Source organism: Quercus suber, unplaced genomic scaffold, assembly GCF_002906115.3.
Source record: "Quercus suber isolate HL8 unplaced genomic scaffold, Cork oak 2.0 scaffold_647, whole genome shotgun sequence".
NCBI classification, from domain to species: domain Eukaryota; kingdom Viridiplantae; phylum Streptophyta; class Magnoliopsida; order Fagales; family Fagaceae; genus Quercus; species Quercus suber.
Window position 1 is genome coordinate 42,615 of NW_027070088.1, and position 16,145 is coordinate 58,759.

The following is a 16,145-nucleotide window of genomic DNA, read 5'->3' on the forward strand; positions in this document are numbered from 1 at the left end:
GAATTCAAGAAAGAAGTAGTCCGTGGATTCGGAGCCTGCGCGTGGTCGTGTCAGGAAGTTCTACTGGTGGGTAGCATTAGGAAGTCGAGCGGGGAGCTTGTAGTCCTTTTGTACGAACTTCAATTCTTTCATAGTGAATTCAGGTAAGCCTTGAGGATCGGTGGGTCAAATCCTCCCCAGGTTTTTACCGTGTGGTTTCCTGGGTGATCATATCTTGTGTTATTTATTTTCCGCTGCTTTATATTCTTGATATGATTGTTTGGATTGTTTTAACCTAGAATTGCTTAATTTGACTAAGTAACAACTTGGCTAATTAATCTAGGCTACGCAATCTGTGTGTTTAAGGGGTCTAAAACCGTTCATAGAAGATTGTGATTAATTTATTGGAGTAGGCTGATGTGGTTTTTTGAAATAAGTGTCACTCATTTATTGGGTAGGAAATACCAAAACAAATGCTGAGTTGGTATTACCAAAACATAGTATACTTTCTCTCACATTTGGGGCTAAACTTTTCTTGAGGGTTCAATGTATAACATAGAATCTGTGAATAAGTCTTATGCCACATAATGTGGCACAATAAATGCCACAATTCGCCTATGTGGAGAGTTGTGGTTAGTAAAAGGGTGTCTCCATATAAACCCACAACTATCCCTCCACCAACCACAACTCAGCACATAATCCTATTGTGATTTTTATTGTGTCATTAGACTTATTTATTATTCAGTATCTGTGGACCCCATTCCCATCCACAGCCACGTATTTCTAAACGTCACCACAGACATCAGGCATTGTGAAAAAAAGTTATGAACACCTTTTAAAGCAAACTTCGTTGTCCAAGAGCATCTGCAGCCCAAATGGTATACTGTATATGTTGATATATTTTAGGTTAAAATGCAAAACTGACCCTCTAAGTTTCAGCTTTTGTCATTTTAATCCTCTAAATTTCAGTTTTGTCATTGCAATCCTCTAAGTTTCAAGTTTTGTCAATTCAGTCCTCTGTTATCCTTTAGTTAAGTGTTGTTGTTAACTAAACCAAAACAACGTTGTTTTGATTTTTTATTTTTTTATTTTTTTTAGCTTCTTAATTTTACTAAAATACTTTAACTTAAAAAAAAAAAAAAAAAAAAAAAAGAATCTAATGGGAATGACGTCGTTCCCTTGCATTTGAAAACCAAAAACATCGCCAATATTAAATATATCACCGATACATTCTCACATGGAGAGTAATCATTGAATGATATCCCAAAAACCAAAACCAAAACTGCATAATTAAACCAAAACAATCGCTGATAATTAAACCAAAACTGCATAATCATCGATATTAAACATCACCGATATTAAAGCAAAACCATTTAATTAATTTTATAGATTTATTTGAAAACCAAAAACATCACCGATACCCTATCCTAAACAACTCAACTAGCTAAGAAATTAACATATATATGACCACCACCACCACGACGATGATCAAGACGACAAAGGAGCTGAAGATGACTCCATGGCGTCCTCCACCTCTGCCGTTGCCTCTGCCTTTCACAAAGCTTCCACGACCCCCATAGACTTCGTCCAGAGATTGAAAAGGACAACACCAGTAGAACTCGCTGCATCATTCTCCCTAACCCCGATTTTCAACGCCTCTGTATCAAGCAACTTCATCTCTTCCGCCGAATCGTCCATCCCCATGCTCTTCTCTCTCAGTCTAGATCTTGCAGTCTCTCTCTCTCCCCCAAAATTTCTTAGCTAGTCAGATTGTTAGGGATAGTCGGATAAGGTATGAGTGATGTTTTTGATTTTTAGAGGCAGGGGAACATCATCGTTCCCTTTAGATTTTTTTTTTTTTGGGTAATTAAAGTATTTTAGTAAAATTAAGACATTAAAAAAAAAAAAAAAACCAAAATGACATCGTTTTGGTTTAATTAACGGCAACACTTAACTGAAGGATAATGGATGACTGAATTGACAAAATTTGAAACTTAAAAGACTGAAATGATAAAACTGAAATATAGATGGCTGAAATGATAAAAGTTACTCCCTCCGTTCCCATTTTTTTGTCCTGTTTGAAAAGTCAAACTTTTTAAGGGAATATCATTTGTTGTCTTGTCTACCTTTTAAAAATGTATAAGTTTCCAAAACTACCCTTAAAAAAATTTATTAAAAAATTGAATTAGTAAATTAATGGGGGTATAATAGGAACATTAGTAAATTAATGACTTTTATTTTTAGAAACATGACAATATTTTGAGACATCTCAAAATAGAATAGAGGACAAAAAAAAAAATGAAACGAAAGAAGTAAAATTTAGAAAATCAATTTTGCATTTTAGACTTTTTAGCCTATATTTTACCATCACAACTTTAAAATCTTTTTTTTTTTTGGTTGGGATGGGAACAACTTTAAAATATTGTTCCAGCCCGACCTGCAAAAAATGCATGGTAAAAATTTTACAATATTACTACTATACCATTCTATTTTTAGGATAGTTCTGTAAACAAGGTTGTATAATTAAAAATTATTATTATATTATCTCTGATTCTTTTTTTCTCTTCCTTTCTCATTCTCTCTCTCTCTTGTCTTCTTCTCTCTTGTTTGTTCTCTCCTCTTCAGACCCAAAACCATGGTGGACATGAACGCCATCACCAAGCCACCATGGCCGGACCCACTGTCACAGGCCCCACCGCAAGACACCGTCAAGGCCACTGCAAGCCACTTGACCAAGCCTCTCTCTTCTCTCTCATCCCCTCTCTCTCTCGCCATCGCTGCCAACGCCAAGCTTCTCGTCTTCTCCGTGGATCGTGGTGGATCGTCTTCTCTGAGTTCTGGGCTGGTTTTATTTATTTATTTATTATTATTATTATTATTTTTTGCTGTGACCGGTGCTTAAAGGAATTGGGTATGGCATTTTGCTATTGGTTTGATTTGATTTTGGGATGGATTTTTTTTGTGGGTTCATGGTGGTGGAGTTGGGGGTTGCCGTGGTTAGGTTTGATTTTGATTTTGATTTTGTGGGTTGCCGTGGTTGCCGGAGTTTGTGGCTGGGGTTTCTGGGGTTTCAAGAAAACAACAGTTTGAGTATGTTTTTCGTCGTGGTGGTGGTGGTAGCAGGTGGGTGCAGAGCTGATTTGGTTCTTGGGTTTTTGTTTTTATTTGAGATTTGAGATATATTATTTTATTTTATTGCGTAAAAATATTATTTTAAGGTGTTGTATTGTAAAGTAAAAGTTGGAATGCTAGAGGATTGTAAAATTGTATTGTATAATTAAGTAACTTTTGTGGATTTTAAATAGAATAGGATTTGAATAGAATAACATTTTGAGCGGCGGATTATTGAAGACTTTTTTGACACAAATCTTTAATGCTTTTTCATTTCTATAAATACCCATTTGTGTAACAAGCATTTCATTCCCACTTTTGTCTGAAATCAGGAACAGAAGCAAGGTACTAGCATTCAACAGGAAAGAATAGAATAGAATCATTATAAATGGCTGCTGAAGCTGCCACCATTCCTCTTCTTACTCCTTACAAACTGGGCAAGTTCAACCTTTCCCGTAGGTATACCAACACACCCTGCAAAGTACCCTTTTTTTTTGTTTAGTATGATCTGAATTGTTAATACGTGTGATGGGTTTTTATTTATTTATTTATTTTTGGTCTTTTTTGGATGAAATTATGTTATTGGTTTTTTTTTTTTTTTTTTTTACCCCCCCCCCCCCCCCCCCCCCCCCCCCCGGCTCTTTCCCAATGCAACTTTTCCCTCCTTGCAATCAATTGGATGTTCTTTGTGACTACCCTTGGGCCTCACAAATTTGGCAGTCTCCCTCCTTGTTCCTATCATGATCACCATCCCACACTTCTATACTATGGACATCAAACACTGGAGCTATTCAAACCTGGTCAATAACACACATCTTCACAATACTACATGGCAAACTATATTTGCTTTCACTACCTGTACCATTTGGTTGGCTCGAAATAATCTCATCTTTAAAATTGTTTCCACATCTCTTGCTTCCATTGACCACATTATTATCAGCCATGCAATTGACTTCACCTATATTAGTGGCCAGCTCTAGTCAAAGCTCATCTAAGAGCTATTAGGCTGATCCCATGGACTCCTTTGACTAATGAATTTATTAAACATAATACATGATAGTAAGTGCTAGAGGAGTTTTTCTAAATAATATATCCCTGTTTATGAAAAAGAAAAAGAAAAACACAAAAACAAATAGGTAACCTTTAATTGTGTCATGCATGAGGCGTTATTCCAATTGAATATACTAGTATTCAGGTTGATTATTACTGTTTTTTTATAAATTATGCAATAAAGGTATCTCATTCCAATTGGCTACGAAACCACGTTGAGAGAAAGTATACCATGTTTCGCTAATACTAATTCAGCATCTGTTTTGATATTTTCTACCCAATAAATGAGTGACACCTATTTCAAAAAACTACATCAGACTACTCTAATTAATTTATCTTCCCGCTAGTATAGAAGATTGTGATTAATTTATTGGAGTAGTCTGATGTGGTTTTTTGAAATAACTGTCACTCATTTATTAGGTAGGAAATACCAAAACAGATGCTGAGTTGGTATTACCAAAACATAGTATACTTTCTCTCACATTTTGGGCTAAACTTTTCTTGAGGGTTCAATGTATAGCATAGAATCTGTGAATAAGTCTTATGCCACATAATGTGGCACAATAAATGCCACAATTCGCCTATGTGGAGAGTTGTGGTTAGTAAAAGGGTGTCTCCATATAAACCCACAACTATCCCTCCACCAACCACAACTCAGCACATAATCCTATTGTGATTTTTATTGTGTCATTAGACTTATTTATTATTCAGTATCTGTGGACCCCATTCCCATCCACAGCCACGTATTTCTAAACGTCACCACAGACATCAGGCATTGTGAAAAAAAGTTATGAACACCTTTTAAAGCAAACTTCGTTGTCCAAGAGCATCTGCAGCCCAAATGGTATACTGTATATGTTGATATATTTTAGGTTAAAATGCAAAACTGACCCTCTAAGTTTCAGCTTTTGTCATTTTAATCCTCTAAATTTCAGTTTTGTCATTGCAATCCTCTAAGTTTCAAGTTTTGTCAATTCAGTCCTCTGTTATCCTTTAGTTAAGTGTTGTTGTTAACTAAACCAAAACAACGTTGTTTTGATTTTTTATTTTTTTATTTTTTTTAGCTTCTTAATTTTACTAAAATACTTTAACTTAAAAAAAAAAAAAAAGAATCTAATGGGAATGACGTCGTTCCCTTGCATTTGAAAACCAAAAACATCGCCAATATTAAATATATCACCGATACATTCTCACATGGAGAGTAATCATTGAATGATATTCCAAAAACCAAAACCAAAACTGCATAATTAAACCAAAACAATCGCTGATAATTAAACTAAAACTGCATAATCATCGATATTAAACATCACCGATATTAAACCAAAACCATTTAATTAATTTTATAGATTTATTTGAAAACCAAAAACATCACCGATACCCTATCCTAAACAACTCAACTAGCTAAGAAATTAACATATATATGACCACCACCACCACCACGATGATCAAGACGACAAAGGAGCTGAAGATGACTCCATGGCGTCCTCCACCTCTGCCGTTGCCTCTGCCTTTCACAAAGCTTCCACGACCCCCATAGACTTCGTCCAGAGATTGAAAAGGACAACACCAGTAGAACTCGCTGCATCATTCTCCCTAACCCCGATTTTCAACGCCTCTGTATCGAGCAACTTCATCTCTTCCGCCGAATCGTCCATCCCCATGCTCTTCTCTCTCAGTCTAGATCTTGCAGTCTCTCTCTCCCCCCCCCCCCCCCCCCATGGGTAATTAAAGTATTTTAGTAAAATTAAGACATTAAAAAAAAAAAAAAAACCAAAATGACATCGTTTTGGTTTAATTAACGGCAACACTTAACTGAAGGATAACGGATGACTGAATTGACAAAATTTGAAACTTAAAAGACTGAAATGATAAAACTGAAATATAGATGGCTGAAATGATAAAAGTTACTCCCTCCGTTCCCATTTTTTTGTCCTGTTTGAAAAGTCAAACTTTTTAAGGGAATATCATTTATTGTCTTGTCTACCTTTTAAAATGTATAAGTTTCCAAAACTACCCTTAAAAAAATTTATTAAAAAATTAAATTAGTAAATTAATGGGGGTATAATAGGAATATTAGTAAATTAATAACTTTTATTTTTAGAAACATGACAATATTTTGAGACATCTCAAAATAGAATAGAGGACAAAAAAAAAAAATGAAACGAAAGAAGTAAAATTTAGAAAATCAATTTTGCATTTTAGACTTTTTAACCTATATTTTACCATCACAACTTTAAAATCTTTTTTTTTTTGGTTGGGATGGGAACAACTTTAAAATATTGTTCCAGCCCGACCTGCAAAAAATGCATGGTAAAAATTTTACAATATTACTACTATACCATTCTATTTTTAGGATAGTTCTGTAAACAAGGTTGTATAATTAAAAATTATTATTATATTATCTCTGATTCTTTTTTTCTCTTCCTTTCTCATTCTCTCTCTCTCGTCTTCTTCTCTCTTGTTTGTTCTCTCCTCTTCAGACCCAAAACCATGGTGGACATGAACGCCATCACCAAGCCACCATGGCCGGACCCACTGTCACAGGCCCCACCGCAAGCCACCGTCAAGGCCACTGCAAGCCACTTGACCAAGCCTCTCTCTTCTCTCTCATCCCCTCTCTCTCTCTCGCCATCGCTGCCAACGCCAAGCTTCTCGTCTTCTCCGTGGATCGTGGTGGATCGTCTTCTCTGAGTTCTGGGTTGGTTTTATTTATTTATTTATTTATTATTATTATTATTTTTTGCTGTGACCGGTGCTTAAAGGAATTGGGTATGGCATTTTGCTATTGGTTTGATTTGATTTTGGGATGGATTTTTTTTGTGGGTTCATGGTGGTGGAGTTGGGGGTTGCCGTGGTTAGGTTTGATTTTGATTTTGAATTTGTGGGTTGCCGTGGTTGCCGGAGTTTGTGGCTGGGGTTTCTGGGGTTTCAAGAAAACAACAGTTTGAGTATGTTTTTCGTCGTGGTGGTGGTGGTAGCAGGTGGGTGCAGAGCTGATTTGGGTCTTGGGTTTTTGTTTTTATTTGAGATTTGGGATATATTATTTTATTTTATTTTATTTCGTAAAAATATTATTTTAAGGTGTTGTATTGTAAAGTAAAAGTTGGAATGCTAGAGGATTGTAATATTGTATTGCATAATTAAGTAACTTTTTTGGATGTTAAATAGAATAGGATTTGAATAGAATAACATTTTGAGCGGCGGATTATTGGAAGACTTTTTTGACACAAATCTTTAATGCTTTTTCATTTCTATAAATACCCATTTGTGTAAAAAGCATTTCATTCCCACTTTTGTCTGAAATCAGGAACAGAAGCAAGGTACTAGCATTCAACAGGAAAGAATAGAATAGAATCATTATAAATGGCTGCTGAAGCTGCCACCATTCCTCTTCTTACTCCTTACAAACTGGGCAAGTTCAACCTTTCCCGTAGGTATACCAACACACCCTGCAAAGTACTTTTTTTGTTTTTTTTTTGTTTTTTGTTTAGTATGATCTGAATTGTTAATACGTGTGATGGGTTTTTATTTATTTATTTATTTTTGGTCTTTTTTGGATGAAATTATGTTATTGGTTTTTTTTTTACTTTGATTTTGTAAAAAAAAAAAAAAGGGTGTTTGTGACATATCCCAGTTGGGATAATGAATTGTTTTATTTACAAAGGTTTCAACTTTCAAGAAATCGTAGTTTATTATAATATATGTTGGTTACATAACACTCTTGCCCTTTTGAGCATTTTCTTGTCAGTTCACATCTGTGTTTGTTTTGTGTTTAACCAAGAAATGACACATTTTTTTTAAAGAATTCTCTATATTAATCTGCTAAAAGTGTGAGACTTCTGCTAATTTTTTTATAATGTTAAGATTGATGAATTTCCTTGGAACTGCATTAGCTGTCTTGCTGAGCTCTAATCATTTAATGAGTTGTTAGTGATGACTTTTTCCTTTGATCTCAAAAGGACAATAAATCTGTCATTTGGTTTATCTGGATTTTGTAAATCATCTATATTGTGTAAATTGGTTTTAGATTTGCAGACTAAGGTATCTGATCACCTTGCCTGTCAGGATTCTGTGTTTTCAGAACCTCTAAGTAATGTATTTGTAGCTTCATCATGAGATTGAGAGTGCTTACATCTATTAACAGTTGCTTTGATTATATAAGAAATCAATCTATAGTTATAAAATCATTTCTCAATATTTTGTTCTGACTTTTTTGGGGCTGGGGAGGGGGGATGAGATCCAACTATTTATCAGTGTTATGTTGATAAGTATGGCTGCAAATTCTGTATGGTGAAAAGTAATCCAATTTGGCTCCCTCCTCTATATCCTAGAACAGTTCCCAAGTCATTCTTGAAATGCTCTATGTTATCATTTGATAATCTTGGACCTACATGTAATTAACAGAACTAATCACCTTATTCTGTCCATAAAAATTCATCAAATTATTTGGTCCAAGTTTTTACTATTTCATCATTCATCTGTAATATCTCCTTCTCCATTTTCATGCTTCATTTTGTTTCTTACTTAACTTATTTTACACTAAGCCTAGGCTAGGTTTGGATACAATAAGGGTTGAAATGTCATGAAGCAGCCACTTTCGAAGTTCATACTACACAAAGATATACTTACGTTCCTTCCAAAATGATCTCATTAGAGTTGTTAAGTTTTATGCTTGAAAACAGTCATAAACTTAGTGCTCTTTGCTGCAGCTTTGTTGGTATTGGAAAAGCGTAAGCTTTTGATATAGACATAGGTTGAAAAGGGACGTACACAAATTAAAAACAACATAGGCCCTGAACTTGAAACTAAGTATTTTCAAATTTCAAGTGCATAGCAAATTATCTGTGCATGATAGATAATTTGTCATAGTTGAAGGACCTATAGAATCTTTGAGGTTCTCCTCCCCCACTCGAGTACTGCATTTTTTGAAATTTATCTTTAATACATGACAATATGGTTGTACACTTTAACGATGAACAAACTCTTAAAAAAAAAAAATTGTAGAACAAATCAAACATTCTCTGTCTCTACCTCTGTCACTCCTTCTCATTTAGGTATTTATTTTTTTACTCACAAGGAGAAGCATTATATTATATGTAGAGTTTTGCTGATTTTGTGTTTTTCTTCAGCTTCTCAAACCATATTAATGGTTTGTATTTTAGCAATCCCCAGGTGAAGTTGTGAAGCGTCCTTATCTCTGCCATAATCGTTCAAAAATGAATTGTTTGATTTGGTTTCTGTTGTTACTTGCCTTTTTTTTATTTGTTAGTATCTATTATAACATATAGAAAAGGGGCTTAATCATATTATTCTTCCAGCCTTTGCTAGGGCAATATATATTTGATTCTTGTAGGGTACTACTTTCTTCAGTTAGAAAGATTTCTTACTGCATTTACTCAATTTATCATTTAATTTGTATTTTTAGGGTTGTTTTGGCACCATTGACCAGACAGAGATCTTATGGCAATGTTCCTCAGCCACATGCTATCTTATATTATTCTCAGAGAACCTCCAAAGGTGGTCTACTAATAGCTGAAGCCACTGGAGTCTTCTGACACTGCTCAAGGGTAATCAATTTCTTACCATGTTTCGCACTGATTGACAATCTCCATTTTTAGGGTTCCTTTTCTTGCCTTGAAAATTTTTATGACTTCTTAGGTTTCTTTGCTATTGTAAAGTTATCCAGACACACCTGGTATATGGACGAAAGAGCAAGTTGAAGCCTGGAAACCCATCATAGATGTTGTTCATGCCAAAGGTGGAGTTTTCTTTTGTCAAATTTGGCATGTGGGGAGGGTTTCAAATCAAGGTTTGTCTTTGACTGACAAACCTTCTTAGGTTTCTTTTATTGCTTGTTGACAATTGAACTTTTGTAATGGATGGAGAGAGTTGAATGTTTTGTAATATGCTAAATTACAAAGACTTTATGGTAAATGATTCATGAATTGAGTAGATTTGGGTTTTCTATACCACATTGTCACATTGTGCTACTCAACTATTGATTGCTGTTGATCCTAAAGGAAGTATTGCATATGAACCTATTTGGTAAAGATCAAATTAGATGGAAGTTTTGATTGACTGCTGAAATAACCATGCGTTGGTGCTGTAGAATGTGATTCCCTACAAAATGAGTGTCACATTTGAAAAGAAGCATACTTTTTGGGGAAGAGCATTAATTGGATTTTAGAGAGTAAAATAAGCAAAAGTGATGATCATTGTTGGATTGACGGAGTAAAAGGAAAATTTATGCAACAATATAATTATTTTAAAAAACTATTGATCTATCATTGTAGTGGTGTTATTTTTTGCATTATCTTCTCTACTATAAATGGATTTTTTATTACAGGGGGCCTTTTATGATGATAATTGCCTCAGTGGAAGGGCCATCTTCCATTATAAGTGTGATATGTTAATGTCATTTTGTTTTTAGGATACAAATAAGGTGACACCCACTGCTTTAAAAAAATCGAATCAGTGGAGGTGGTTGGACAAAAAGCTAGTGATGTTGTCATTTCAGCTAAAAATGCATTTTTGTATCACCATTGAATAGAATGTTATTTAGTCATTTCAGTAGAAAAGGTCAGAGTGGATGGTTGCATATCACTTTTCAAAAGCGTGGTTCTTTTAGTTGGTTGGTCTTTCAAAATCTTTGTACTTCTGTTTTAGATATGCAGACACCACTTGCTCTAAATCAATTGTCAAAATCATTATTGAGTCCTATATCTATGGTAGTCACAGACAGCCAACCACCACTCTCTGGCATGTTAGACAGCCCTAAGATCATGAGCTTTCCTTTTTTGACATGGAATATGATCTTGAAATTTCCTTTTTTGGAGGGGAATATTTATGGAACCCCATCCTTGTACTGAACAATCATGTGAAATACATAGTGGAGCTATTATGCCTTCTTGATCCAAAAGAAGCATTAATTTTGCATTTTTTTTTTTTTTTTGTGATTTTTCAAATCAATAAAGGTCTTGTCAATTACTTCTCCAGATAAATGTTTTTTTTTAAAGAAAAAAAAATCTTTGCAAAGAAAAGAAAGATCATTTTCTAAGTAATCTAACAGATTATAACTCTCATTTTTTCTAATTCGTTAAGTGGTGATTGATGATGTCTTATCAAACTCATTTGAATTATTTGGATATTTATTTTTCTTTATTTTGATGTCTACAGGTTTTCAGCCAAATGGTCAAGCCCCAATTTCTTCCTCTGACAGGCCTTTGACCCCTCAAATTAAAGCTAATGGAATTGATGTTGCAGGCTTCACTCCTCCAAGGCGGCTAAGGATAGAGGAAATTCCTCAAATTGTCAATGATTTTAGGCTTGCTGCAAGGAATGCTATTGAAGCTGGTAAGTTCTTTTCATGTGTTTATATAAGATAAAAGTTATTTGATTGGTCAAATGTACAAGGGAGTGAAGGAATGTACTTTGTACTTGATGAAAGAAAACTGAAAGAACAATGGGGCTCATGGTTACCTTCGTTATTACATATTCCCTTCATTAAAATGTCACTATTTGTCTTATACACAGGCTTTGATGGAGTAGAGATCCATGGGGCTCATGGTTACCTAATTGACCAGTTTATGAAAGATCAAGTGAATGATCGAATGGATCAATATGGTGGATCCCTTGAAAATCGTTGCCGGTTTGCTCTGGAAATAGTTGAAGCTGTTTCTAATGAGATAGGAGCGGACATGGTTGGAATAAGGCTATCTCCTTTTGCACACTACATGGAATCCGGAGACTCAAATCCAGAAGCTTTGGGCCTTTACATGGCTGAATCCTTAAACAAATATGGGATTCTTTATTGCCACATGGTTGAGCCAAGAATGAAGGCAGCTGGAGAACAGAGTGAAAGTCCCCATAGTCTTGTACCAATGAGAAAGGCTTTTAAGGGTAACTTTATTGTTGCTGGGGGTTATGACAGGGAAGATGGGAATAAAGCTATTGCTGAAAACCATGCAGATCTTGTTGCTTATGGTCGTCATTTTCTAGCCAATCCAGATTTGCCTAAGAGATTTAAGTTCAATGCTCCTCTTAACAAGTACAACAGAGACACATTCTACACCTCTGATCCTGTCCTTGGATACACTGATTATCCATTCCTTGAAGACATTGCTTAGGTTTTCAAGGAGGAGAGTGAAAGTTAATTGTCCAAAAACATTGCCCTATGTAATTCCTTTCTTGTTTTTAGTGTTTTCATTGTACTGTACATGTGCAACAAAAAGATTTGATATATCTAAATAATTTTTAAGTGGTTATTCTCTCTTCTAGTGATAATATTGTTGGTATTGATCTGCTGCTGTGCCAGACTAATCATGATTTTGAAGCATAATATGGCTATTACAAGCAATGATTCTTTACTTAAATTGACAACTATGCATATAGGATTTTGCCTTCAGCTTTAGCTACAAAGAACCCAGTCTCCTTTACCTTTTTGTATACATAAGGTTTGTGTCGAACCATTATAAGTGGCTACTTAATTACTTGTGATATTATCCATATTTAGGGCATGTAGGCTTATTTGCTCATAATAAAGTGACTAAATTTCAAGCTAGCTGTCAACCTTATCTGTCTAAGCTTGAGACCGGTTGTATACAAAATAATGAAATATGTTACATTAAGCACAAACACCAGTGGAGTTTACAAATGGAATTATACACATACACATGATTAGCAAATAGCATTTCCTCAGTTTCTTGGCAACCAAGAGGAGTCTAAGAAAAGTTATTTATGATTGAAAATTGGTATCATAGGTTAGCTCCAATGTTTATAGTTGAAAAGCGAAGAAAGTCAGCAGGATTATCTGGATTTAAGAGAACATATACGCAACACTAATCATGTGTATGTGTGTTGAATCTATTGCTGACATGATAACGTGGTTTAAGTAGAACTGTAATGGGTTCTACTTACTCTATTTACTTATTCTTTGCTAAATGAAAAGGTGAATATACTGTGCAAAGATCAGTCAAAGCTAACACCAGAGCTAGCAACATCTTCAGGAACCAGTATATCAAAATCACTGATAGACCATTCTGCAATCATCCCTGTGCTGCTAACATATATCTTTGTACCAACATTAATTGAAGACCACAGACGCCTTGCTGGTTCAGTTCCTGGATCCTGGGCATTAGTAATATGTTTCCCATTAGTGCCCTATAACTATATTGTCCATCTTGAAGCAGAGGGATAAACTCAACGGCAATAATCAAGTTAAAGTAGACTAAACTACAAAAGTTCACTAATGTGAATTAGGGAAGCAATTGCTGTGAATTATAATAGGTTCAGGTCCTTCAGGATGCTGGGAGCAGGTCTAGATAAATGATAAATCCAAAACAAACCTATAATATTTTTCAATTGCATCCAATCTGAAGATTGAAAGTTGCATAGAGTTAGGGTTAGAATTTTTGGACAAAGCTGTAGCACCTCAAGGATGAGTATGGGATAAAGGACAGATACGGATGACAAGTTTGCATAGTAGTGCTGAAATTAAGAAGAAGTAAGAGAAGATCAGATAGGAGATAGAGGAAAACCTGAAAATTCTTAAGTATCATGAGGCCTCTAGGGATTCTCACCTCAAAGATAACATATAGAAACTTACAGTTAGCAAAAAGGACTTATAATTAGTTGAATTTTCTATGCATAGAAGTAGATGATAAAAATTTTAAACGCACCTAGATGCATAGCACACAAACATCCATTTACTATGAAAACTTAGCCAAATTTTGTGTCCACATTCACATATCATTTCTTTGTGTGTGTGTGTGTGTGTGTGTGATTGCAACCAGGATTCCACAACAAATTTGATAATGGCTAAGTTACTAAAAATATCATAATTACCTGGTAGAAGTATAATTGACTAGAGAGAGCACCCACATCAAGCACCCAAGTCCTAGAGTCTCCAACCCATCCATCTCCTTGCTTTTCAGGATATCCATGCATAGCCCGTTCAGGATGTGGCAGAATTTGCACTAGTTCCTGTGCTTGTGGATTGCTATATGGATCACAAATATCATATCGTTCCTCCAGATAATTGGCATTTCTCGGGCTGCAATAGAGATGATAAGCAAAATATGGAAACCGAGATGTCTCATTTTTGTATATTTTCTCACCAGTATGACTAACATGGTAAGGCGGGCAGGAGACCAGGTTATCAGCACGGCACCAGCTTGTAGTAGCTGGATTTATTATCATTTTGCTGTATCTAGTCACATTTGTCAGAACATCACCATCACATGGATCTCCATTGTTCTTCCAATAGCTTCCTATATCAAGAAGATAAAATTGACTGTTAGGCCCTCTTCCTTGTTTGACATCAAGTGTCACATTTACCTTGAAGTTTGGAGATTCTAGCAACTAAAAATAAAATCCCAAAAGACATTCATTAACTATAGAATATAAAGAACTAGTAAAAGTGTCAGTTACAGCAGATCATGAAACCTTGATCAACAAAAAGTAGAGAGAGCATCTAGCCAACCCCAATTAGTTGGACTAGAGGCAGGAGATGGAATGGATTAGGCGTTTGCCGTTGGTGCTGTTTCTCCAGGTTTTCTCTCTGATACGTGTGTGCGGAGTAAGTTATCATTGTGTGCGATAGAGTGTATTGGTTTTTTATTAAATGTGTGACGTGGCAAATACTGATTGCGCCACCTCTTGACCGTATGTTTTCTCTTTCATTTTATCTCTATTATCTAAACCTCTCACGTGTGAGGTTGACATGACTTTTTTCTTTTTTTTTTTGTAAAAAAGATGAGAATAATTAGGGACGGCAATCTATCATTGTCCCTAAGAAAAATTTTCTATCCAAATCCCTGTCCACATCCCCCATCTAACACAAATGTTTTTAAATCAAAATTTTTAATAATTGGTCTTCAATATAATCTATAACCTGCTTGCTTTTTAAGGCATAAACCATAATATTAGTATATAATATTCAATAATAAATAGATAAGATACTTTAATTTAATAGATTTTGACGGTTGTGTTTTTAGTTGGGGTCATAGGAAGTCTAAGTCTAGCGTGTAACAAATATAAGACAATATATTTCTACTATAATATATAAATATATATATATATATATATATTAATAAATAACGTTTAGTAATCTATTAAGAGATTTATGAAATATTTATGGGTAAGGTTGTTCATGGGTCGGGTTTAGAAAGGTATTATTCCACCCATCACCTTAACCCAACTCTTTTGGATTGGAAATGTAAGAATTCATTGTTAATCATTAAGGCTCAAGTATTTGGCCAGCTAATGACCCATTAATGATCAATCAATTTTGAGATTATGACATGTTGATGATGAAAAGAAGAGACTAACATCAATGAAGGGAGGGAGGTGATGATATTTGCTTGTAGATCAAGGCCTCCCCATAACTAAGTTTAGAGTTTTTGGTGAAAATTCAGCCTCCAACTAACCAAGTTTTGGCTCACGAACTTCGAAATAGCCTTCCAATATGACGATAGAGAGTTTCTCTTTGTGCAACATCAAGAATTACCCCTGAATGCTAGAATAGTTTTTGATCAATTAATATAATAGTTGATTAAATTCTCTCTCCCTAGTCGATATATACTTAACAAGGGTCAAGTTTCATGCTGTTAAACCTGATGCTAACCCAAAGCAACTGACAATATTTGGCCAACTAATGACCCATTAATGATCAATCAATTTTGAGATTATGACATGTTGATGATGAAAAGAAGAGACTAACATCAAGGAAGGGAGGGAGGTGATGATATTTGCTTGTAGATCAAGGCCTCCCCATAACTAAGTTTAGAGTTTTTGGTGAAAATTCAGCCTCCAACTAACCAAGTTTTGGCTCACGAACTTCGAAATAGCCTTCCAATATGACGATAGAAAGTTTCTCTTTGTGCAACATCAAGAATTACCCCTGAATGCTAGAATAGTTTTTGATCAATTAATATAATAGTTGATTAAATTCTCTCTCCCTAGTCGATATATACTTAACAAGGGTCAAGTTTCATGCTGTTAAACCT

The 16,145-nt window shown here is 34.9% G+C and overlaps 1 protein-coding gene across 1 annotated transcript; it reads left to right on the top strand.

Annotated features, from left to right (window-relative positions):
* Window positions 1-6,883: 6,883 nt before the first annotated feature.
* Window positions 6,884-12,404, top strand: LOC112026135 (12-oxophytodienoate reductase 2). Its single transcript, XM_065765675.1, is given in 7 exon segments — window positions 6,884-7,121; window positions 7,448-7,574; window positions 9,566-9,689; window positions 9,691-9,707; window positions 9,819-9,949; window positions 11,317-11,493; window positions 11,674-12,404. Coding segments are annotated over 6 exon segments (1,113 nt in total). The 5' UTR covers window positions 6,884-7,121; window positions 7,448-7,503; the 3' UTR covers window positions 12,267-12,404.
* The last annotated feature ends 3,741 nt before the right edge of the window (window positions 12,405-16,145 follow it).